This window comes from Dendrobates tinctorius, unplaced genomic scaffold (genome assembly GCF_039654945.1).
Source record: "Dendrobates tinctorius isolate UK_male_01 unplaced genomic scaffold, ASM3965494v1 ptg000213l, whole genome shotgun sequence".
In the NCBI taxonomy this organism is placed as follows: Eukaryota; Metazoa; Chordata; class Amphibia; order Anura; family Dendrobatidae; genus Dendrobates; species Dendrobates tinctorius.
In genome coordinates, this window is record NW_027361880.1 from 5621231 (window position 1) to 5638689 (window position 17459).

General features: G+C 44.1%; 1 protein-coding gene across 2 annotated transcripts in view; it reads left to right on the forward strand.

Moving 5' to 3' along the window:
* The window catches only part of SMTN (smoothelin), a 176953-nt gene that overhangs the window by 57443 nt on the left and 102051 nt on the right, over window positions 1-17459 (forward strand). For both annotated transcript variants that reach the window (XM_073554795.1, XM_073554794.1), the window contains exons 7-8: window positions 3226-3548; window positions 14446-14509. In XM_073554795.1, coding sequence (XP_073410896.1) covers window positions 3226-3548; window positions 14446-14509 — 387 coding nt within the window. The remainder of the gene's footprint in view (window positions 1-3225; window positions 3549-14445; window positions 14510-17459) is intronic.

Consider the following 17459-nt stretch of genomic DNA (forward strand, 5'->3'; position numbering starts at 1 on the left):
CAGGTCCATCTCTTCGCTGGATCACCCCTTCCTCCCTTCCATTCAGACCAGGGAGTCCCTCAAGTGGTGGCTGACCTCCCCCCTCGTTCATCTGGGATGGCCTTTTCCCCCTGTCCACTGGCAGGTAGTATCTACAGATGCCAGTCCCCCGGGCTGGGGTGCGGTATTCCGTCACCTGACAGTCCAGGGATGATGTTCGAGGCAAGAATCCTCACTATCAATCAACATTCTAAAACTGAGGGTGGTCTTCCTAGCACTTCTACATTGGGGAAAGATACCTCAACAACCAGCCAGTACGGATTCAAACGGACAATGCCACGACAGTGGCATACATCAATCACCAAGGGGGAACCAGAAGTTCCCGGGCACTGGCCGAGGTATCCAGAATCTTCAACTGGGCAGAAACCGCAATTCCGGCAATGTTGGCTGTTTTCATTCCCGGCACAGACAACACGGCCGCCGACTTCCTCAGTCGGGAGGGGCTCACGGTAGGAGAATGGTCCTTACACCAGGACGTGTTCCGTCGGATATGCCAGCTATGGGGGACTCCAGATGTGGGCCTCCTGGCATCGCGCCAGAACAGAAGGGTCCAACAGTTTGTCCCAAGGTACCGCGATCCTCTAGCAATAGGGGTCGACGCACTGGTCATTCCCTGGACACAGTTCAGACTCCCTTACCTGTTCCCTCCCCTTCCTCTCCTGCCCAGACTGCTAAAGAAGATCAGGGCAGAAGGGGTGCCGGTCATATTGACCGCCCCGTACTGGCACAGGAGGGCCTGGTGGGCAGAAATTATCAATCCTCTCGCAGACACCACCTGCAGACTCCCCAACAGACCAGATCATCTGGCTCAGGGGCCGTTTTAGCACCCGAATTCTCGGTTTATCAATTGGACGCCATGGCCGTTGAAACCACAATACTGAGAGCAGCGGGATTTTTCGGACTATTAATCCCAGGATTTTAGGACCATTTCGGAGTCATTGATACAATGATCCAGGCTAGGAAGCCATCCTCTTCCAGGGTCTATTATCGTGCCTGGAAGACCTATTTTGGCTGGTGTGAGTCTAATCACATCACACCTATGCTTTGTTCACTGCCATCTGTCCTAGCTTTTCTCCAGGCAGGGTTAGATGACGGTCTGGCCCTAAGTTCCTTGAAAGGCCAGGTATCTGCTCTCTCTATTCTTTTTCAAAGAAATTTGGCCTCCCGCTTACAGGTTAAGACCTTTCTGCAAAGAGTGGCACATGCGGCCCCTCCTTACAGATCCCCTGTGATTCCAGGGGATCTTAACTTGGTCTTGGAAGCCTTGACGGGTTCACCCTTCGAACCCCTCCAGGAAGCTCCCATGTCTTTGTTGTCCTGGAAGGTGGTATTTCTCGTAGCCATCACCTCTATTAGGCAGGTTTCAGAATTAGCGACATTGTCCTGTCGCCCTCCATTCCTAATTATGCACCAGGACTAGGTTGTTTTGCGGCCTCCTCCTAACTTTCTTCCGAAGGTGGGATCGGCCTTCCACCTGAAGGAGGATATAATCCTTCCGTCATTTTGTCCCGCTCCAACCCATCCTCTGGAGCGTTCTTTGAATAAGCTAGACCTGGTCAGGGAGATAGACCCTTATCTGGCCAGGACCACTCCCTTCAGGAAGGCGGACTCGCTCTGTTACCCCCAATGGGTTGAGAAGAGGCCTGCCAGCCTCTAAGGCAACAATTAGCCTACTGGGTGAAGGACAGGGTGTCCCCTGCTGGGGTCAAGGCCCATTCAACCCGGGCTGTGGGTGCCTCTTGGGTGGTACACAACAGGGTATCAGCCATGCAGTTGTGCTAGGCTGCCACATGGTCGTCCGTGCATACCTTTTCAAGGTTCTTTAAGGTCCATACCTATGCTTCAGCGGACACCAGCCTAGGCAGAAGAATCTTGCAGGCGGCAGTTGTGAGTTCTCCGACCTGAAGGAAGTTTTTGTCTTTTCCCACCCCAGGGACTGCTTTTGAACGTCCCACGGTTTCTGTGTCCCCGAATGAGACGAAAGCGCAAACAGGATTTTGGTTGCTTACCGTAAAATCTGTTTCTCAGAGTCTTCATTGGGGGACACAGCGCCCTCCCATGATTTTGTTATCTGTAATGATTATATGATTGACTTACATGATCTCTCCTCCTACTGCTTTTTCACTAACTGATTGTACTACAGCCTGTCGGAGGGGTGTATACTGCGGAGTTAAAAAAAAATTTTCATGTATAGGGTCAACCTCCTAGTGACAGCAGCACACACCCACGGTTTCTGTGTCCCCCAATGAAGACTCTGAGAAACAGATTTTACGGTAAGCAACCAAAATCCTGTTAGTCACCTGTGGGGCGGTCCAGTCTGAGGGGTGGGTCTCCTCTTGGTCCGGCACCTCCCATCTTCTTATGATCACCGCCCTCCTGCTTGCATCATGTGGATGACGCGTCACTGCATCATCCACACAGTCTCCTCGGCACCGCGCTCCTGCATAGGTGTATTTATCTACCCTGTTGAGGGCAGAGCAAAGTACTGCAGTGCGCAGGTGATGGGGCTCTTTGGCAGATAAGTACACCTGCGCAGGAGCGCACTGCCGAGGAGATTGTGTTGAGTGCTCATATACAGCATTATATAATATATAAGACCAGAAAGTTGGTGGTCACATCTCATATTGGCCAAAACTGCTGACAAGGTCACGTTAATGTAAGTTAAATAAGCACTCCTCCCATCCACATTTTTATCATCAATATATTGCAATAATCCTATTATACAGCACTTTGTCCTTACAATTGCTCATTTTGCCTTTCTGCTCAGTTAATTCTTTTTTCCAGTACGTCTATGACATCTTGTGATTAAACACTGGTTAGCTGATTCTCTCTAAGCTCTATGTAGAAACAGGGGGTCAATTTTCCCTGAATGAGCCATAAGTCACTGCAAAAGTCCCTGGGAGCAGCTGGGTTAGGAGTTGAAAAGGGAAATAATAAATGCAGGGAAATGAGACTTCCTGTTTCTGCACAGAGCATAGAAAAGAAGAATTAGCTGGGTAGAAAGGTAAAATGTGTAATATGACTGCAATATATTAAGAGGATAAAAACTTTGTGTGCTTCTTTAATGTATTAAAAACTTTGTGATCTGTTTGTTTAAACACAGAATTGTTTATAGCCGCCGATATATTTATACCCTATAGGAATTCATCACACACATCAACTAATGAGTGACTTTTCTATGTACAGAGCCGGTCTCCGACATATCACTGCTTCTCCGTGCTCCTTCAAGAGAGAAGTCATCGTCCTCATCATCCTCCTCCTCTTCAACATCATCTTCAGAACCTGGAACAAATGCACAGTCCTGTACAACGGAACATTCCACACTCAGCACAGACACTGAGGAAGACCCCCCACAGAGAGGCACTAGCGAGGTTTTCATGGAGCCCGTCACTCAAAATAACCATACAGATCAAGAGACCCTTCCAAGGACTAAAAGTGTCTTTCGGGAACCAAGTGCGGTTCTAAAACCTGTATCCAGCTGGGCTGGCAAACAAAATGTGACAAATAAGGTATGTTTGTCCAGTCTCTGCCATGGTCTTGCTTCCTCTCAGTTCTGGGCGTATTTAATTGAGGCAGAATGTTAAGGATTTATGAGTGAAGATAATTAAACTTTAATTAAGCAGCTGGTAGCTGGTGGTATGTCTGTGGTCACAAAGTCATTGTACATATAATCTGAATTGTTTATTGGTATGTCTTCTTTCTGGTTCTTTATACCAAGCAACTTTTAACCACAAAAATCAAATTAAAATTGGGTCCTGTTTCATGTAGTTGTTGGTGACTTGACAAAATTTCACCATGATGTAGAAGGTCTTTGGGTGGAATTAATTGCTTAAAGTTTTTTTTTTTTCTGTACCAGTAGTTTAAAAAAAGCATTGCCTTCAATTTTTATCCTCTTAATATCTTGCAATCACTATACTATATAGCACTATGTACTTGCAATTGCTAATTGTGCCCTTCTTCCCACTTAATTCTTCTGTTTTGCATTACGTTTGACATCATGTGATTAAAAACTGACTAGCTGATTCTTTCTAAGCTCTATGTAGACACATGAGGTCAAATTTCCCTGCATGACTCACTGTAAAAGTCCCTGGCAGGAGGGAAGAGGGAGCAGCTGGGTCAGGAGGAGAAGATGGGAATGATTTCTGCAGGGACAAGAGACTTCCTGTTTCTACATAGTGCAGAGAAAAGAGAAGAATCGGCTGGGTAGAAAGGGAAAATGAGCAATTGTAAGTACTCCGTGTTATATAGTATGATTTCACTATATTAATAGGACAAAACGATGATGGCAGTGCTTTGTTAGTCCAGTGGGGACCAAACACGTATAGTACCCATCTTCCCTCATTCTAGCACTAACACTGCTGCGCTGGTATGCTTGTTGGCTGCAGTCTTAACTACAGTGCCACGTCACTGCTACAGAAAATTTGAGATAAGCTGATGTAGGTAGCCGCTGAGCCCTGTTACACTGGTGATGTGTGCTGTGGGCAAAAAGTCACTGCAGCAGCCAAAATGTAGAGACCAGAGCTGCAGAGGGGAACTGGTGATGGCCTTGGGAGGGGGGGGGGTACTATTTGTTTTTGGATCCAGTGTGGGACCTACTTTTCTGAAAATGAGTTCTCAAAGTAAGTTAAGGAGAATCTGTCAGGATGATTTTGTTACTAAAACTAGTTGTACTGACCTCTATACCATCAATGGCTCTTTATAGTAATTCGATGTGCCTCTGCTGGCCTGGAAGTGCATTGGGTGCATAGACACATGACCAGTGCACTTCCAGGCTAATTTGATAAGGACTTCAAAGTTTCTCTGCACTGAGACATTGGATTACTGCCAATCCGGTGTAATTTGTATTGTTGTAGTAGGACCTGTACAGTCGTGCTACTAGTTACAGTAGTCAAACTGTTGTGATAAATTACTTTTTAAACCTTATTAGGAATACAATCTTCCTGTTTATTGAGGTTTGCCCACAAAATATTCCTGCCTATCCTCTTAGAAATATTGTTAAGGCTAGGTACAAATATTGAAGTCTAAAGTTATTAATTAGCCACCTACTTAAAGGGACAAAAAAGAACAAGGTGTAAATCCCATATAATAAAATGACAATACTTTATTAGAAAAGATAGTACAATATCACAAAAATGACTAGTTACATAATGCAGGGGATGGGTAAGCAAAGAAATATATGTCACACCAGGTCTGAATGCATATGTAAAGAGGTGGGGGAGCGGCAACTCCTACACACAGATTACAAAGAAGTCACATATAAAATGAGACCAGAATTTGTATTAACAAAATAAATGAAGAGTAAAGTCACAAAAGGCAAATGCCCAAGGCTTAATATAGAAAACCTAATGGCTAAAACAGCCAAATAGAAACAAGTAATCTCCCCATAAATCTTAGAATATAAGTGGTGCCACTCTTACCCATAATACCTCTATTCAGAATCCCAGGACACGTGTCCCCCGTACTGTAAATGAGGATGGGCAAACCCAAAATAGTAAAGTTTTGGGTCCGTACCGAACGTCTAGTGTCCGTGCACAGACCCCGATGACAGCATGAGAATTACCAGCTCTGATCGGCGGTAAATTAGTTACCGCCGGTCACAGGCGTCGGCTGATGAGTAAAACTCTGATCATCGTAGGCCTACTGTAGCTGATGACGAGTGCAGGCGTATGATAATGAGGGTATTCATCAGCCGGTGTCTATCTAATTTATAAAGCTCAAAGTGTGTATGTGTGTATGTGTGTGTGTATATGTCCGGGATAGGCATCCGCACCGTCGTAGCTAAACTCTCAAAATTTGGCACAGTCACACGTCTGGACCCCGAGAGCGTCCTAAGTGAGGCAAAATTTTAACCCCGCGCGTTCCAATTTACCAAACAATTTTGCCCCTATCTACATAATGGGGAAAAAGTGTGTGCGTGTCAGGCCCCCCCCCCTTCATTATGATGTCATAATGCCCCTATCTACATAATGGGGAAACAGTGTGAGCGTATCAAGCCCCGCCCCTCATTATGATGTCAAAATGGTTGCCATGGCGACACTGATGTCGTCATAGGTTGCAAGCCCCGCCGCTCATTATGATGTCATAATGGTTGACTATGGGATGGAGGATGTGTGATGGGTATATGGGTACTGGACTATGGGATGGAGGATATGTATGACAGGTATATGGGCACGGGACTATGGGATGGCGGATATGTATGATGGGTATATGGGCACTCGACTATGGGATGGCGAATTTGTATGATGGGTATATGGGCATGGGACTATAGGATGGAGAATGTGTGATGGGTATATGGGCATGGGACTATGGGATGGAGGATGTGTGATGGGTATATGGGCATGGGACTATGGGATGGAGGATGTGTGATGGGTATATGGGCATGGGACTATGGGATGGAGGATATGTGTGATGGGTATATGGGCACTCGACTATGGGATGGAGGATATGTATGATGGGTATATGGGCACGGGCCTATGGGATGGAGGATGTGTGATGGGTATATGGGCACGGGCCTATGGGATGGAGGATGTGTGATGGGTATATGGGCACGGGCCTATGGGATGGAGGATATGTATGATGGGTATATGGGCACGGGACTATGGGATGGAGGATAATTATAATTTGTTATAACTAACCACAGTAGGTTACTATGCCCGGGCAGCGCTGGGCTCTTCAGCTATACAATATATAAATAAAAAAAAATATGGCCTGGGATCCCTCTATTTTTGCTAACCAGCAAGGCCAAAACACAGCTGCTGGTTGCGCATCATCTTGGCTTGTCAAAAACAGAGGGTCCCTATGCCTTTAATTTTTACATTATTTAAATTAAAAAAAATAGAAAACAACTGGCGTGGGGTCCCCCCCCACTTTTGGCAACCAGCCAAGCTAAAGCAAATGGATTGTCGTTGGGGCATATTTTATTTTTCATTATTTTTAATTTTACTGTAATGGGTAAGATGGTGGAGCATATTTATTTAAAAGAAAGAGAAGGCCAATATCCATGGCGCCTTCCCAGGCTGAAAATACTAGCCCCCCCCAGCTGTCTGCTTTAGCTTGGCTGGTTGTCAAAAATGGAGGGGACCCCATTTTTTTTTTTTTTTTTCATTATTTAAACAATTAAAAAGGCTGATCACCAACCAAGATGACGCTAAAAGCTGAGTGGTGCAGGCTGCAACCCTCAGCCATGTTTTGACTGTGCTGGTCAACAAAAATAGAGGGGACACCACTCCATTCTTTTAGAAATAATTTATTGCTCAGGCGTCCGCTGATGAATATTATCATCGTATGCCTGCTCTCGCTGCCATCCGCAAGACCAGGCGTACAATGATGAGTAGTACTCTTATCAGCAGATGCCTGTGACCGGCAGTAACCTTCTTACTGCTGGTCACAGCTGCTGGCTCAAGCGCTGTCCTCTGTATAACAGCGTGGTAACGCAGAACTCTGACGGGTGGTAAAGAACTTATGGCTGATCAAAGCCGATGTTTCTCACTCTGTCACACAGATGACGGCGTGGGAAACGCCAGTTGCTCAGCTCCTCCATTAATTTAGGCTAGCTTCACATTAGCGTTTACGGCCGCAGCGTCGGGCTGCGCAAGGCCGCCGCTAAGCCCCGCCCCTGCCGCGCCTCTGCCGGTAGCTCCGCCTACGGGCGCATGACGCTGCATGCGTCCTGCGTCCCCTATCTTTATCACTGGGGACGCAGGCCGTGCGCAGTATGCGTTTGGCGGCGCATGCGTCCTTTTGACGGTGCGCCGACCAGCGCCAAATGCAACCTGTTGCAATTTGGTTGCGCTCGGCGCACCGTCAAAAGGACGCATGCGCCGCCAAACTCGTACTGCGCACGGCCTGCGTCCCCAGTGATAAAGATAGGGGACGCATGCAGCGTCATGCTCCCATAGGCGGAGCTACCGGCGGAGGCGTGGCAGGGGGCTTAGCGGCGGCCGTGCGCAGCCCGATGCTGCAGCCGTAAACGCTAATGTGAAACTAGCCTTGCGTGGTTTACCGGTTCAGCTACCGTTCTGGCTGACGAAGCGTACCTTTTTTTTTTTTTTTTTTTTATAAATGTTCAGCTGACAGACCTGCCTTTTTTGTGCTGCAGAAAATCTGCAGAAAAGTGATTTCATGAAAGATTATGCCTACTGTGCATTAAAGATGCTGCTAAATTGCATCTTCTGTGTGCTTTTCTTTTCACTCATTGCCTTTGCAAAACATATTAACAAGAATCCTTTCTGAAATCTAAACCAAAAACTCAAACGGGGAAAATGCAGCAAAACAACAATCTGATTGGATCTGCTATTTCCAATTGTGCTGAGAACAGCTGCAGGAAGAAAGTGTTTTTTTCCATGTTCCAATGTGAGAAGAGTTTTTGCAGTTTCCATGTTAAGAAAAGGATAAATTCTGCAGATGGTCTTTGAGGTGCAGATGACAAGTGTGTGTAATTTGCATAGAGGGGCTGAAGGAATCTGGGTAATGGGGCTTGGGGATGATGTCCGCTGTGAATTGTCCAAAAAAAACACACAAAAATTACTTTAAATAAACACTCCACAACACTTTCCCTGGCTCGCCAATTTCTTAAAATATAAAAAGTAAATCCCACGCAGGTTCAATGTAGTCCACAAATGGAAACCTGAAAAATAAAAAGGGAGAAATGAAAACCAGAGCCTATCCTTCGTTCTCCAATTTATTAGAAAGTTCCACAATCAGGTCCGACTTAGTCCAGCGCTTCCCACGGCGTTGCCCAATTCTGGCTTATGCTGCGCTTCGTGAGACCCCGCAACTGTGAAGAGCAGTAACATTACTGACATCACCCCTCATCAGCCTCTGGCAGGGCTGGGGTGTTGGCGTTGTGGAGTCGAAGTCGGAGCCCGTTTTGGCGGAGTCGTTGTCATGGAAATTGAGTCGGAGGTTTGGCTTATCGACTTCACAGCCCTGGTCTCTGAGTCTTGCGGTGCTGGATTCGGGGAACGTCATGGGAAAAGCTGGACTAAGTTGAACCTGATTGGGGAACTTTCTAATAAATTGGACCTTTTGTGGGATCTTCTTTCAATAATTGAATGAGGGACAGTATACAGTAAGCTACGCACGCAAGACACTAATCCTATATCGCACGGATATCTATATATCTTAGCACGTCTGCATTCTATTCCATGGATGTCGAGTGGCAGAGACGTAAAAGGAGAACCAGCAAACTAGTATTAGAGATGATTCCTCCTCCGATTTAGGATCTACAAATCCAAAGCGGAATCGTTGATTCTGGGAGGTAAAAGTCATTTTGCAGGCCTTCCGTCTGAGGTCCACAGACTACTGACCGCCAATAGGGGCTTATCTACCCCCCCCCCCCCCCAATGTAACCTGAAAGACAAGAAAAACAAGTTAAGGCCCCTTTACATTTAGCGATGCATCAGCGATCCCGACCACAATACGACCCGGTCAGGATCGCTGGTGCATCGCTAAATGGTCGCTAGTTAGCTGCCACACAGGCAGATCTCACCAGCGATGCTCGGCGCCGAGAAATGGACCAGGCCGGTCTTGCGCGATCCGCGATAGCCAGTGGGGGAGCCAGTCGGAGGTAAGTATCACATGTAGCGATATCGCTGCTGCGTCACAAATCGGTGACGCTTTAGCGATATCGCTAGCGATACCGCTATGTGTAAAGCCCCCTTTAGAGTATACTCCCCTTCGGGGGGGTGATCCGGTCCGGTGCCTCCCATCTTCTAGAGATGACGTCGTTTATTAACCCTTCAGGTGCTTCACAAGAATTTTTGGAATGTGGAAGGAAAAAATAAACATTTTGCTTTTCTTTCACAAATTTCCTTTTATTCATTTTTTTTTTTTTTTTACTTTTGCAAGGGTAACAAGAGAAAATGGACCATATATTTTGTTGTGCAATCTCTCCTGAACATACTAATATCCCCATATGTTGGGAAAATCTATTGTTTGGGCACGGGGCAGGGCTCGGAAGGGAAGGAGCGCCATTTCACTTTTTTACTGTTAAATTTACTGTGCTGGCATAATTCGTAGACACCATGTTACGTTTGAAGAGCCCCTGATGTGCCTAAATAGTGGAAACGCCACACACACACAAAACTGACCCCATTTTGGAAATTGGACCCCTTTGGGACCTTATCTAGATGTGTATTGAACACCTTAAAACCCCCAGTTTCTTCACAGAAGTTAATAACGTTAAGCTGTGAAAATGAAAAAAAAATCACATTTTTTCCCACAATTTTTTTTTAACTACAAATTTTGTATTTTCACAAGGGCAAAAGGAGAAAATGGACCCCAAAGATTGTTGTGCAATTTCTCCTGAGTTCACAGATACTCCATATGTGGTCGAAAACTACTTTTGAGGCACAGTGCAAAGTATGCTGCTGAATGTAGAAATACCCCATATGTGGCTGTACAATACTACTTACCCATACGGAGAGACTAAGGAGGGACGGATGGCTATTTGCCTCCTGGAGCACAGATTTTCCTAGAATAGTTTGCGGATTCCATATAAAGAGGGACCCTAAGTGCTAGAAAAGCAGAATCCCCCCTCAAGTGACCCAATTTTGGAAATTATAGCCCTTTGGGAATTTAACTACAGATGTAGTGATGATTTTGACTCCATGGGTGTTTTCCAGAAACTAGCAGCAGTGGATGTTGCTGAGTGACTGCACACTGCCTTTGTAGTGACCTGTACAATGTAGTGATCAGTACATTATGCCCAGCGCTTTCTTCTGGAGACACGCGCCTGTAAATTAGGTGGGCTCTCATCACTACAGAAATACCAAACGTGGGTGCTATATGTTTAGGCACATTGGGGCTCAGAAGGGAGTGGGCATTTGGATTTGATATTGGAGAATTTGCTGAATTTCTTTTGAGGGGCAAGGAGCCATTGTAGCTTTTCCAGAGCCTTTGTGCTACCAGTAAGGTGGAGGAAGCAGCAGATGACAGATCTGAGTGGGGACTTGGTTTTATGTGGATTGAGTTGAGGCTTTTACTGGGAACATTTTACATAACATTTAGGGTCACATCTATCCAGCGCTCTACACTGAGCACTTCGGGGTTTCCATCTAAATTTGAGTGACGTGACAGATGAAACGCCTGAGGGATCCATTCACTGTAATGAGGTGGCAGAGTTACTCTGGACTTCATCTGGTCTCTGTTCAGCGGTGACCTTTTCAGAAGTGCACAAAACTGTCCGACTTCACTTTTGTGCAGTTCTAAAAAAGCGGACACTGCCGGATCACAGGTCCTATGGTGTCCAGTGCCTCCATCTGCCTCATTATAGGGAATCTTCTGCCAGAGGTTCTGTCTGAATCACGTATCAGAGATTTATACGGAAGCCCCGATGCAAGCGCTCAGTGCAGGGTAAATGTGTGCCGAGCCTTACTGCGATCTTTGGGAGGCAGAATGAAAAAATCAACAGCATGTGAAGAATTGTTGTTTTGTTTGTTTTTTTTTTTGTTTGTTTGTTTTATACCGTTCCTTGTGCGGCATAAGTGATTACGCAACTTTATTTTTTGGGTCGGTGCTATTACAGCGATAACAGATTTATAATGAGTTTTTATGTTTGTCAGCAGTCACACACTAAAAGATGCTTTTTTATTGCGGAAACTAGTTTATGCATTACCATATTTTGAGAGCTGTAATATTTTTATGTTTTGGCCGACAGTCATGTTATTTTTTGATCACTTTCTATTCTGATTGGGAGACAGACTGAATAAAAAACAGCAATTTTACCGCGTGTGTGGTAAAATTGGTAAGGCAGCTTTATTCTTAGGGATAGTACAATTACAGGGTATGTGCACACATGGATCCGCAGCGTGTTTTGCTGCGCAGATTTGCATCAAATCCACAGTGTAGTGCACAGGCAAGGTTAGTCTATGGTAAATGAAGAATTGCTGTGCACATGCTATTGCAGATTTGCAGCGGGGTCTTTTCCGCAGCATGTCAATTCTTTTTGTGTCTCTCTATCTCTATCTCTGAGGCTTGCCAGCCCCTGCTCTTAGCAGGCACTCACAAGCTACCTTCCCTGCAGGACTCTGTGGCCATCTCGGCTTTGCGTTGTCCTGATGGAAGCAGGAAGGGAGCCCCCAGTACTGATAGCGACAGAGTGGTTAAATGCCCGCGATCGCTGCTGGCACCGATTGTGGGCGTTGCTGCGGGGTGTCCCGCAGAGCAGTATATGTATGGCGCATGTCAGGAAGGGGTTAATCAAGAGGCACCACTAACCAAACACCATGAAGACCAAGAAGATCTCCAAGCAAGTCAGGGACAAAGTTGTTCAGAAGTAAAGTCAGGGTTGGGTTATAAAAAAAAAAAAAAAAAAAAAAAAATCACAATCTCTGATTCCCCAGAGCACCATCAAATCCATTATCAAATGGAAAGCATATGGTACCACAACAAACGTGCCAAGAGAGGGTCGCCCACCAAAACTCTCAGCCCGGGAAAGACCATTAATCAGAGAGGCGGCACAGAGACAAAGGTAACACTGAAGGAGCTGCAGAGTTCCCAAGCAGAAACTGGAGTATCTCTCCTTATGACCAAAATAAGCCGTACACTCCATAGAGGTGTCCTTTATTGCAGAGTGAGCAGAAAAAAGCCTTTACTTACACACACAAATTGTAAGCCTCGTTTTTGAGTTTGCTAAGTGACATGTGGGAGACTCCCCAAATGTATGGAAGAAGGTGCTTTGGTCAGATGAGACTAAAATTGAACTTTTTGGCCACCAAGGTACATGCTATGTCTGGTGCCAAACCCACACAGCTCATCACCCCAAGAACCCCATCCCCACAGTGAAACATGGTGGTGGCAGCATCATGCTGCAGGGATGTTTTTCAGCAGCAAAATCTGTTTGTCAGTCAGTGACTTGATACTGGGACGGAGGTTCATCTTCCAACAAGACAATGACCCAAACCATACTACTAAAGCAACACTTCAGTGTTTTAGGGGGAAATGTGTAAATGTTTTGGAGAGGCCTAGTCAAAGCCTAGACTTGAACCCAATTTAGAATCTGTGGTCAGACTTGAAGAATGTTATTCACCAGAGAAAACCATCTAAGGAGCTGGAGCAGTGTCAAGTGGCAGCGACTTAAGGGAGTGAATAGTTATGCACACTGAAGTTTTCAGTTAATTTGTCCTATTTGTCGTTTGCTTCACAATTAAAAGAAAAACAAATGTTCACAGTTGTCAGAATGTTCTTTACATTGACTGATGTAAACCCCCCAAACCAGAGAAATTCCAGGTTGTGAGGTAGCAAACACAAAAAATGCAAGTGGGGTAAATACTTTTGCAAGCCATTGTGTTAGTAGGTGATGTTTCGCATTAATGTACCTGGTCTAGTATATAGTAGTTGGGACAGAAAGCAGCTGTACATCTTGCACTCGATCACCCATCTTCTTCATGCCTTATGCCTACAGCACAAGGATTGAATTGTATTTGGTCAGTATTTTACCTCACTATATGTAAGCCAAAACCAGGAGTGGGTGATAAATCCAGAAGTGGTGACGTGTTTCTATTCTGCTTTTCCTCTGATTGTTCCTCTCCTGGTTTTGGCTTATACATACGGAGGTAAAAAACTGACTGTGTGAACATGGTCTGTCTGGAGATTTCAGCTGCAGGGTGAAAGGGAATTCCAGAACCATTGATACTATAACATGTTAAATCTCAGTAGTCTACAGTGCACCTATCTTTAAACACGGTGCTTTTGCACATGGCATTTCTGACCACTGAGGGGCAGTATTTCTTCAGAATCTCCCTTGTATATGAATAGCTGTCTAAAATGTGTCTAAAATTAAATTTCCTAGAAAGTCCATTTACTTTGAATTGTAATAACACAAGGTGGCCTGAGAAGTGTTGACAATGCAGAAGATTTTAATCATTTTTTTTTCTTTTTTTGCTTGATGTGATTTTACTACAATCTTACAAACCTTTCCACCCTGATGTTTCGGGTCTTACTGTTTTTTTTCCTTCACATGCAATTGGGTGGTCTGCTGCCCTATTTTAATAAATAAAAATAAAACAGATAAACAAGGAATAGAACGTACAATATTTTTATAAGGAATTACTAGAACATTACGAGGCTGTTTATATAACTTTTGTGAACTTTTTTTTTTTTTTTGTCTTCAAAGTGTGAAACAAAGTCTGTAAAACCAAATAGTGTAACATTTATTAAAATTTTTTTGGAAACACGATGGTAAAATGACGTGAGCCCGGGAAAAAAAAAAATTCTTACCAAAAGTGGATAACCCCTTATCATTGCTCCAAAAAGTGTTGTTCTTTTCTTTCTTTTCATTACTATTGCATTGTTGTAGATAAGCTGATTCTCGGGTTTTGCGTCGTCCTGGCGTTTTCCTGCAGTTGTCGATCTTCGGGTCAGGATAACAAGGTGTGCCTAACACAGCGTTTTTATTTGTCTTAGCTTAAAGTCGATAAAAATGGATCGTGTCCAGAGGAGAAACAGTCGAGTACATGCACCGAGCCAGGTAAGGTCCTCTAGCTCTGTACCATGACTGAGTGTGGGCTGTGTGTCCTTGTGGCTGGTAATACTGAGTGAGTGGCATTACATAGATTTTTTGGTAGGCCTACTATATTTTAGATTGAGAAGTCTGCTAAAGGTATAAATGCGGTAATCTCAGCTACTCCAAATAGGGTGTGTAATCATGTTACAATATCTGTTCACTTTTGTGCGCACATTTTTGTCCCATCTTACAACTTTATGGCATGTACTATGTGTCTTTAATACACAGCTACGCACCTTCTGTATGTGCTGGGACCAAAGTTATCACCGATCCGTTAACTTAAACCCCTTCACAGTCTGCTGTCACTGACAGCAACACATAACGACTTTGACAGAGGGAAATCGGTTCCTCTGGAAGCCCATTGACACCCCGCAGCTCAGTCGTGGGATGTTCATGGGTTGCTATGGCAACCTAACAACTAACACTGCCATCAGTGTCTGCCATGTATCTCAGCCGATCAGATCCCACTAGATGTCGGAGTTTAGGATTTGTCGGTCAAACGCTGACAGGTGAAGTAATGCATTGCACTAAGTGGCGCAGGGTGTTATCTGTGCAATCAAAGAATCGCCTGTTCAAGTCCCCTTTTGGGATGTGTAAGTATTAATTAAAAACAGTAAATTTTTAAGTGTTAAAAAAAAAATGCCCAGTTTTAAAGTGAACCTGACAACTTTTCCATGTTCGCCCAAATCACCACGTCTTAATTCCAGTCTTAATACAGTTTGAAAACCATTTGGGAGCTTCATAAATGCTCGTAAAATCTTTTTTTTATTACTTGTCCAGTGATATGCTAGTTGTGTGGTGTTTTCCCTTAAACTAATCATCCCAAAAATTGTTTAGGTGCCCCTGTGAGCGTAGGTAACATAATTTGTAAGAGAAACATCATAGCCAGCTCTTAAAAATCTTGTGTATGTGCGTGACGTATCTCTTCCCTGGCAGCGCGCAATGAGGCTTCTTCCACGGGCGTTACTGCCATTGTCATGCTGATTGACAGCCACTTCCCGGCTGCCTGATGGCCGTTTCCTTGTAGTTATTCAGCATTATGTCAGCAGCCATACCCCCTCGATCGAGCAGCCCGGAAGGGGAATAGCTGCTCTTGATGCAAGCTCAGCAGCAAAATCTCTGGCAGATGCAGTCTGTGGACAGGACAGCCTGTCAGTTCTTAGCCCCATGAGAAAAAAAAAAAAATTGTCCCGGATAACCGCTTTAACTTACCGGTTTTCAACGTGGCAAATAGCGCACCATTTAAAATGCAAACAAAAGTGGCAGAATTGCTGTTTTGTTTCAAATTCTTCCCATGAAGAGTTAATCAGTTAGTCAATAGGTAATATGTACTCCAAAATGATGCCACTGACCCCTTGCCAAAATGAAGTGTAATGGCTCAAAGAATGTAAAGATAAGAAAAAAAAAAATAATGAAGAATATGATTTAACATTAAGGCCAAGTGTGTCTGCGACACCAAGGAGTTAATATATTAGGACAATATGGTGGGAGATGACCTGCCTGGTGACTTTCCGTAAACCCCGACTTGATTAAGTGAGCGTTGTCAATAGAATTCCCACAAACTGCTCTCTTTTGGTTCAGGTCTTGTGATGACTGGTTAGAGTAACTTGTGTTTTGACTCAATGTGTGGTCATGGGGATTTGTGTGATGCAGCCAAGTGTGTGATCCTCTTACATGATGGTGATCACTGGTTTTATTAAAGATGTCCAGGTCCAAAAGAAAGGTCTGCAGTCACGTAATGACTCCAGACTGCCAGATCATGACTGTGTGATGTGCACACTCACAATTCCCCTTACATGCCATGCCGTTGGGTGGTCCTGTGACCACATGTTTGAGAGTTGCATCCTTTTTAACACATTTCGACTAGACAGTTCTATGAGAAAATCTTGATGAGACAAATGGGCAAACGTACTGCCAATTCGCACAGGTCTTACTGGGGAATCCTGACAGTGTTCGTATTACACAGTATCATGATTCATCAATCTGCAAAATTTACTTTTTAGATCAGACAACACTTTTTTTCTGTTCTTGAATAAAAATAATTTTGGTGATTGTGTATGGAGTTTTTTTTATCATTAATAAAAATAAAAAATAATAAATTATTATAGCAGTTTGATAGGTAGTCTTTAACCCCTTCATCCCCAAGGGTGGTTTGCACGTTCATGACCGGGCCAATTTTTACAATTCTGACCACTGTACCTTTATGAGGTCATAACTCTGGAACGCTTCCATGGATCCCGGTGATTCTGACATTGTTTTCTCGTGACATATTGTACTTCATGTTAGTGGTAAAATTTCATTCAAATAACTTGCGTTTATTTGTGAGAAAAACGGAAATTTGGCGAAAATTTTGAAAATTTCGCAATTTTACAACTTTGAATTTTTTTGCCCTTAAATCACAGAGATACGGCACACAAAAAACTTAATAACTAACATTTCCCACATGTTTACTTTACATCAGCACAATTTTGGAACCAAAATTTTTTTTTGTTAGGAAGTTATAAGGGTTAAAAGTTGACCAGCGATTTCTAATTTTTACACCACCATTTTATTTTTAGGACCACATCACATTTGAAGCCACTTTGAGGGGTCTATATGATAGAAAATACCCAAAAGTGACACCATTCTAAAAACTGCACCCCTTAAGGTGCTCAAAACCACATTCAAGAAGTTTTTTAACCCTTTAGGTGCGTCACAGGAATTTTTTTGAATATTTTAAAAAAAATGAACATCTAACTTTTTTTCATAAAAAAAATACTTCAGGTTCAATTTTTTTTATTTTACCAAGGGTAAAAGGAGAAATTGAACTGCAAAAGTTATTGTGCAATTTGTCCTGAGTACGCAGATACCTGATATGTGGGGGGGAACGACTGTTTCGGCGCATGGCAGAGCTCAGAATGGAAGGAGCGCCGTT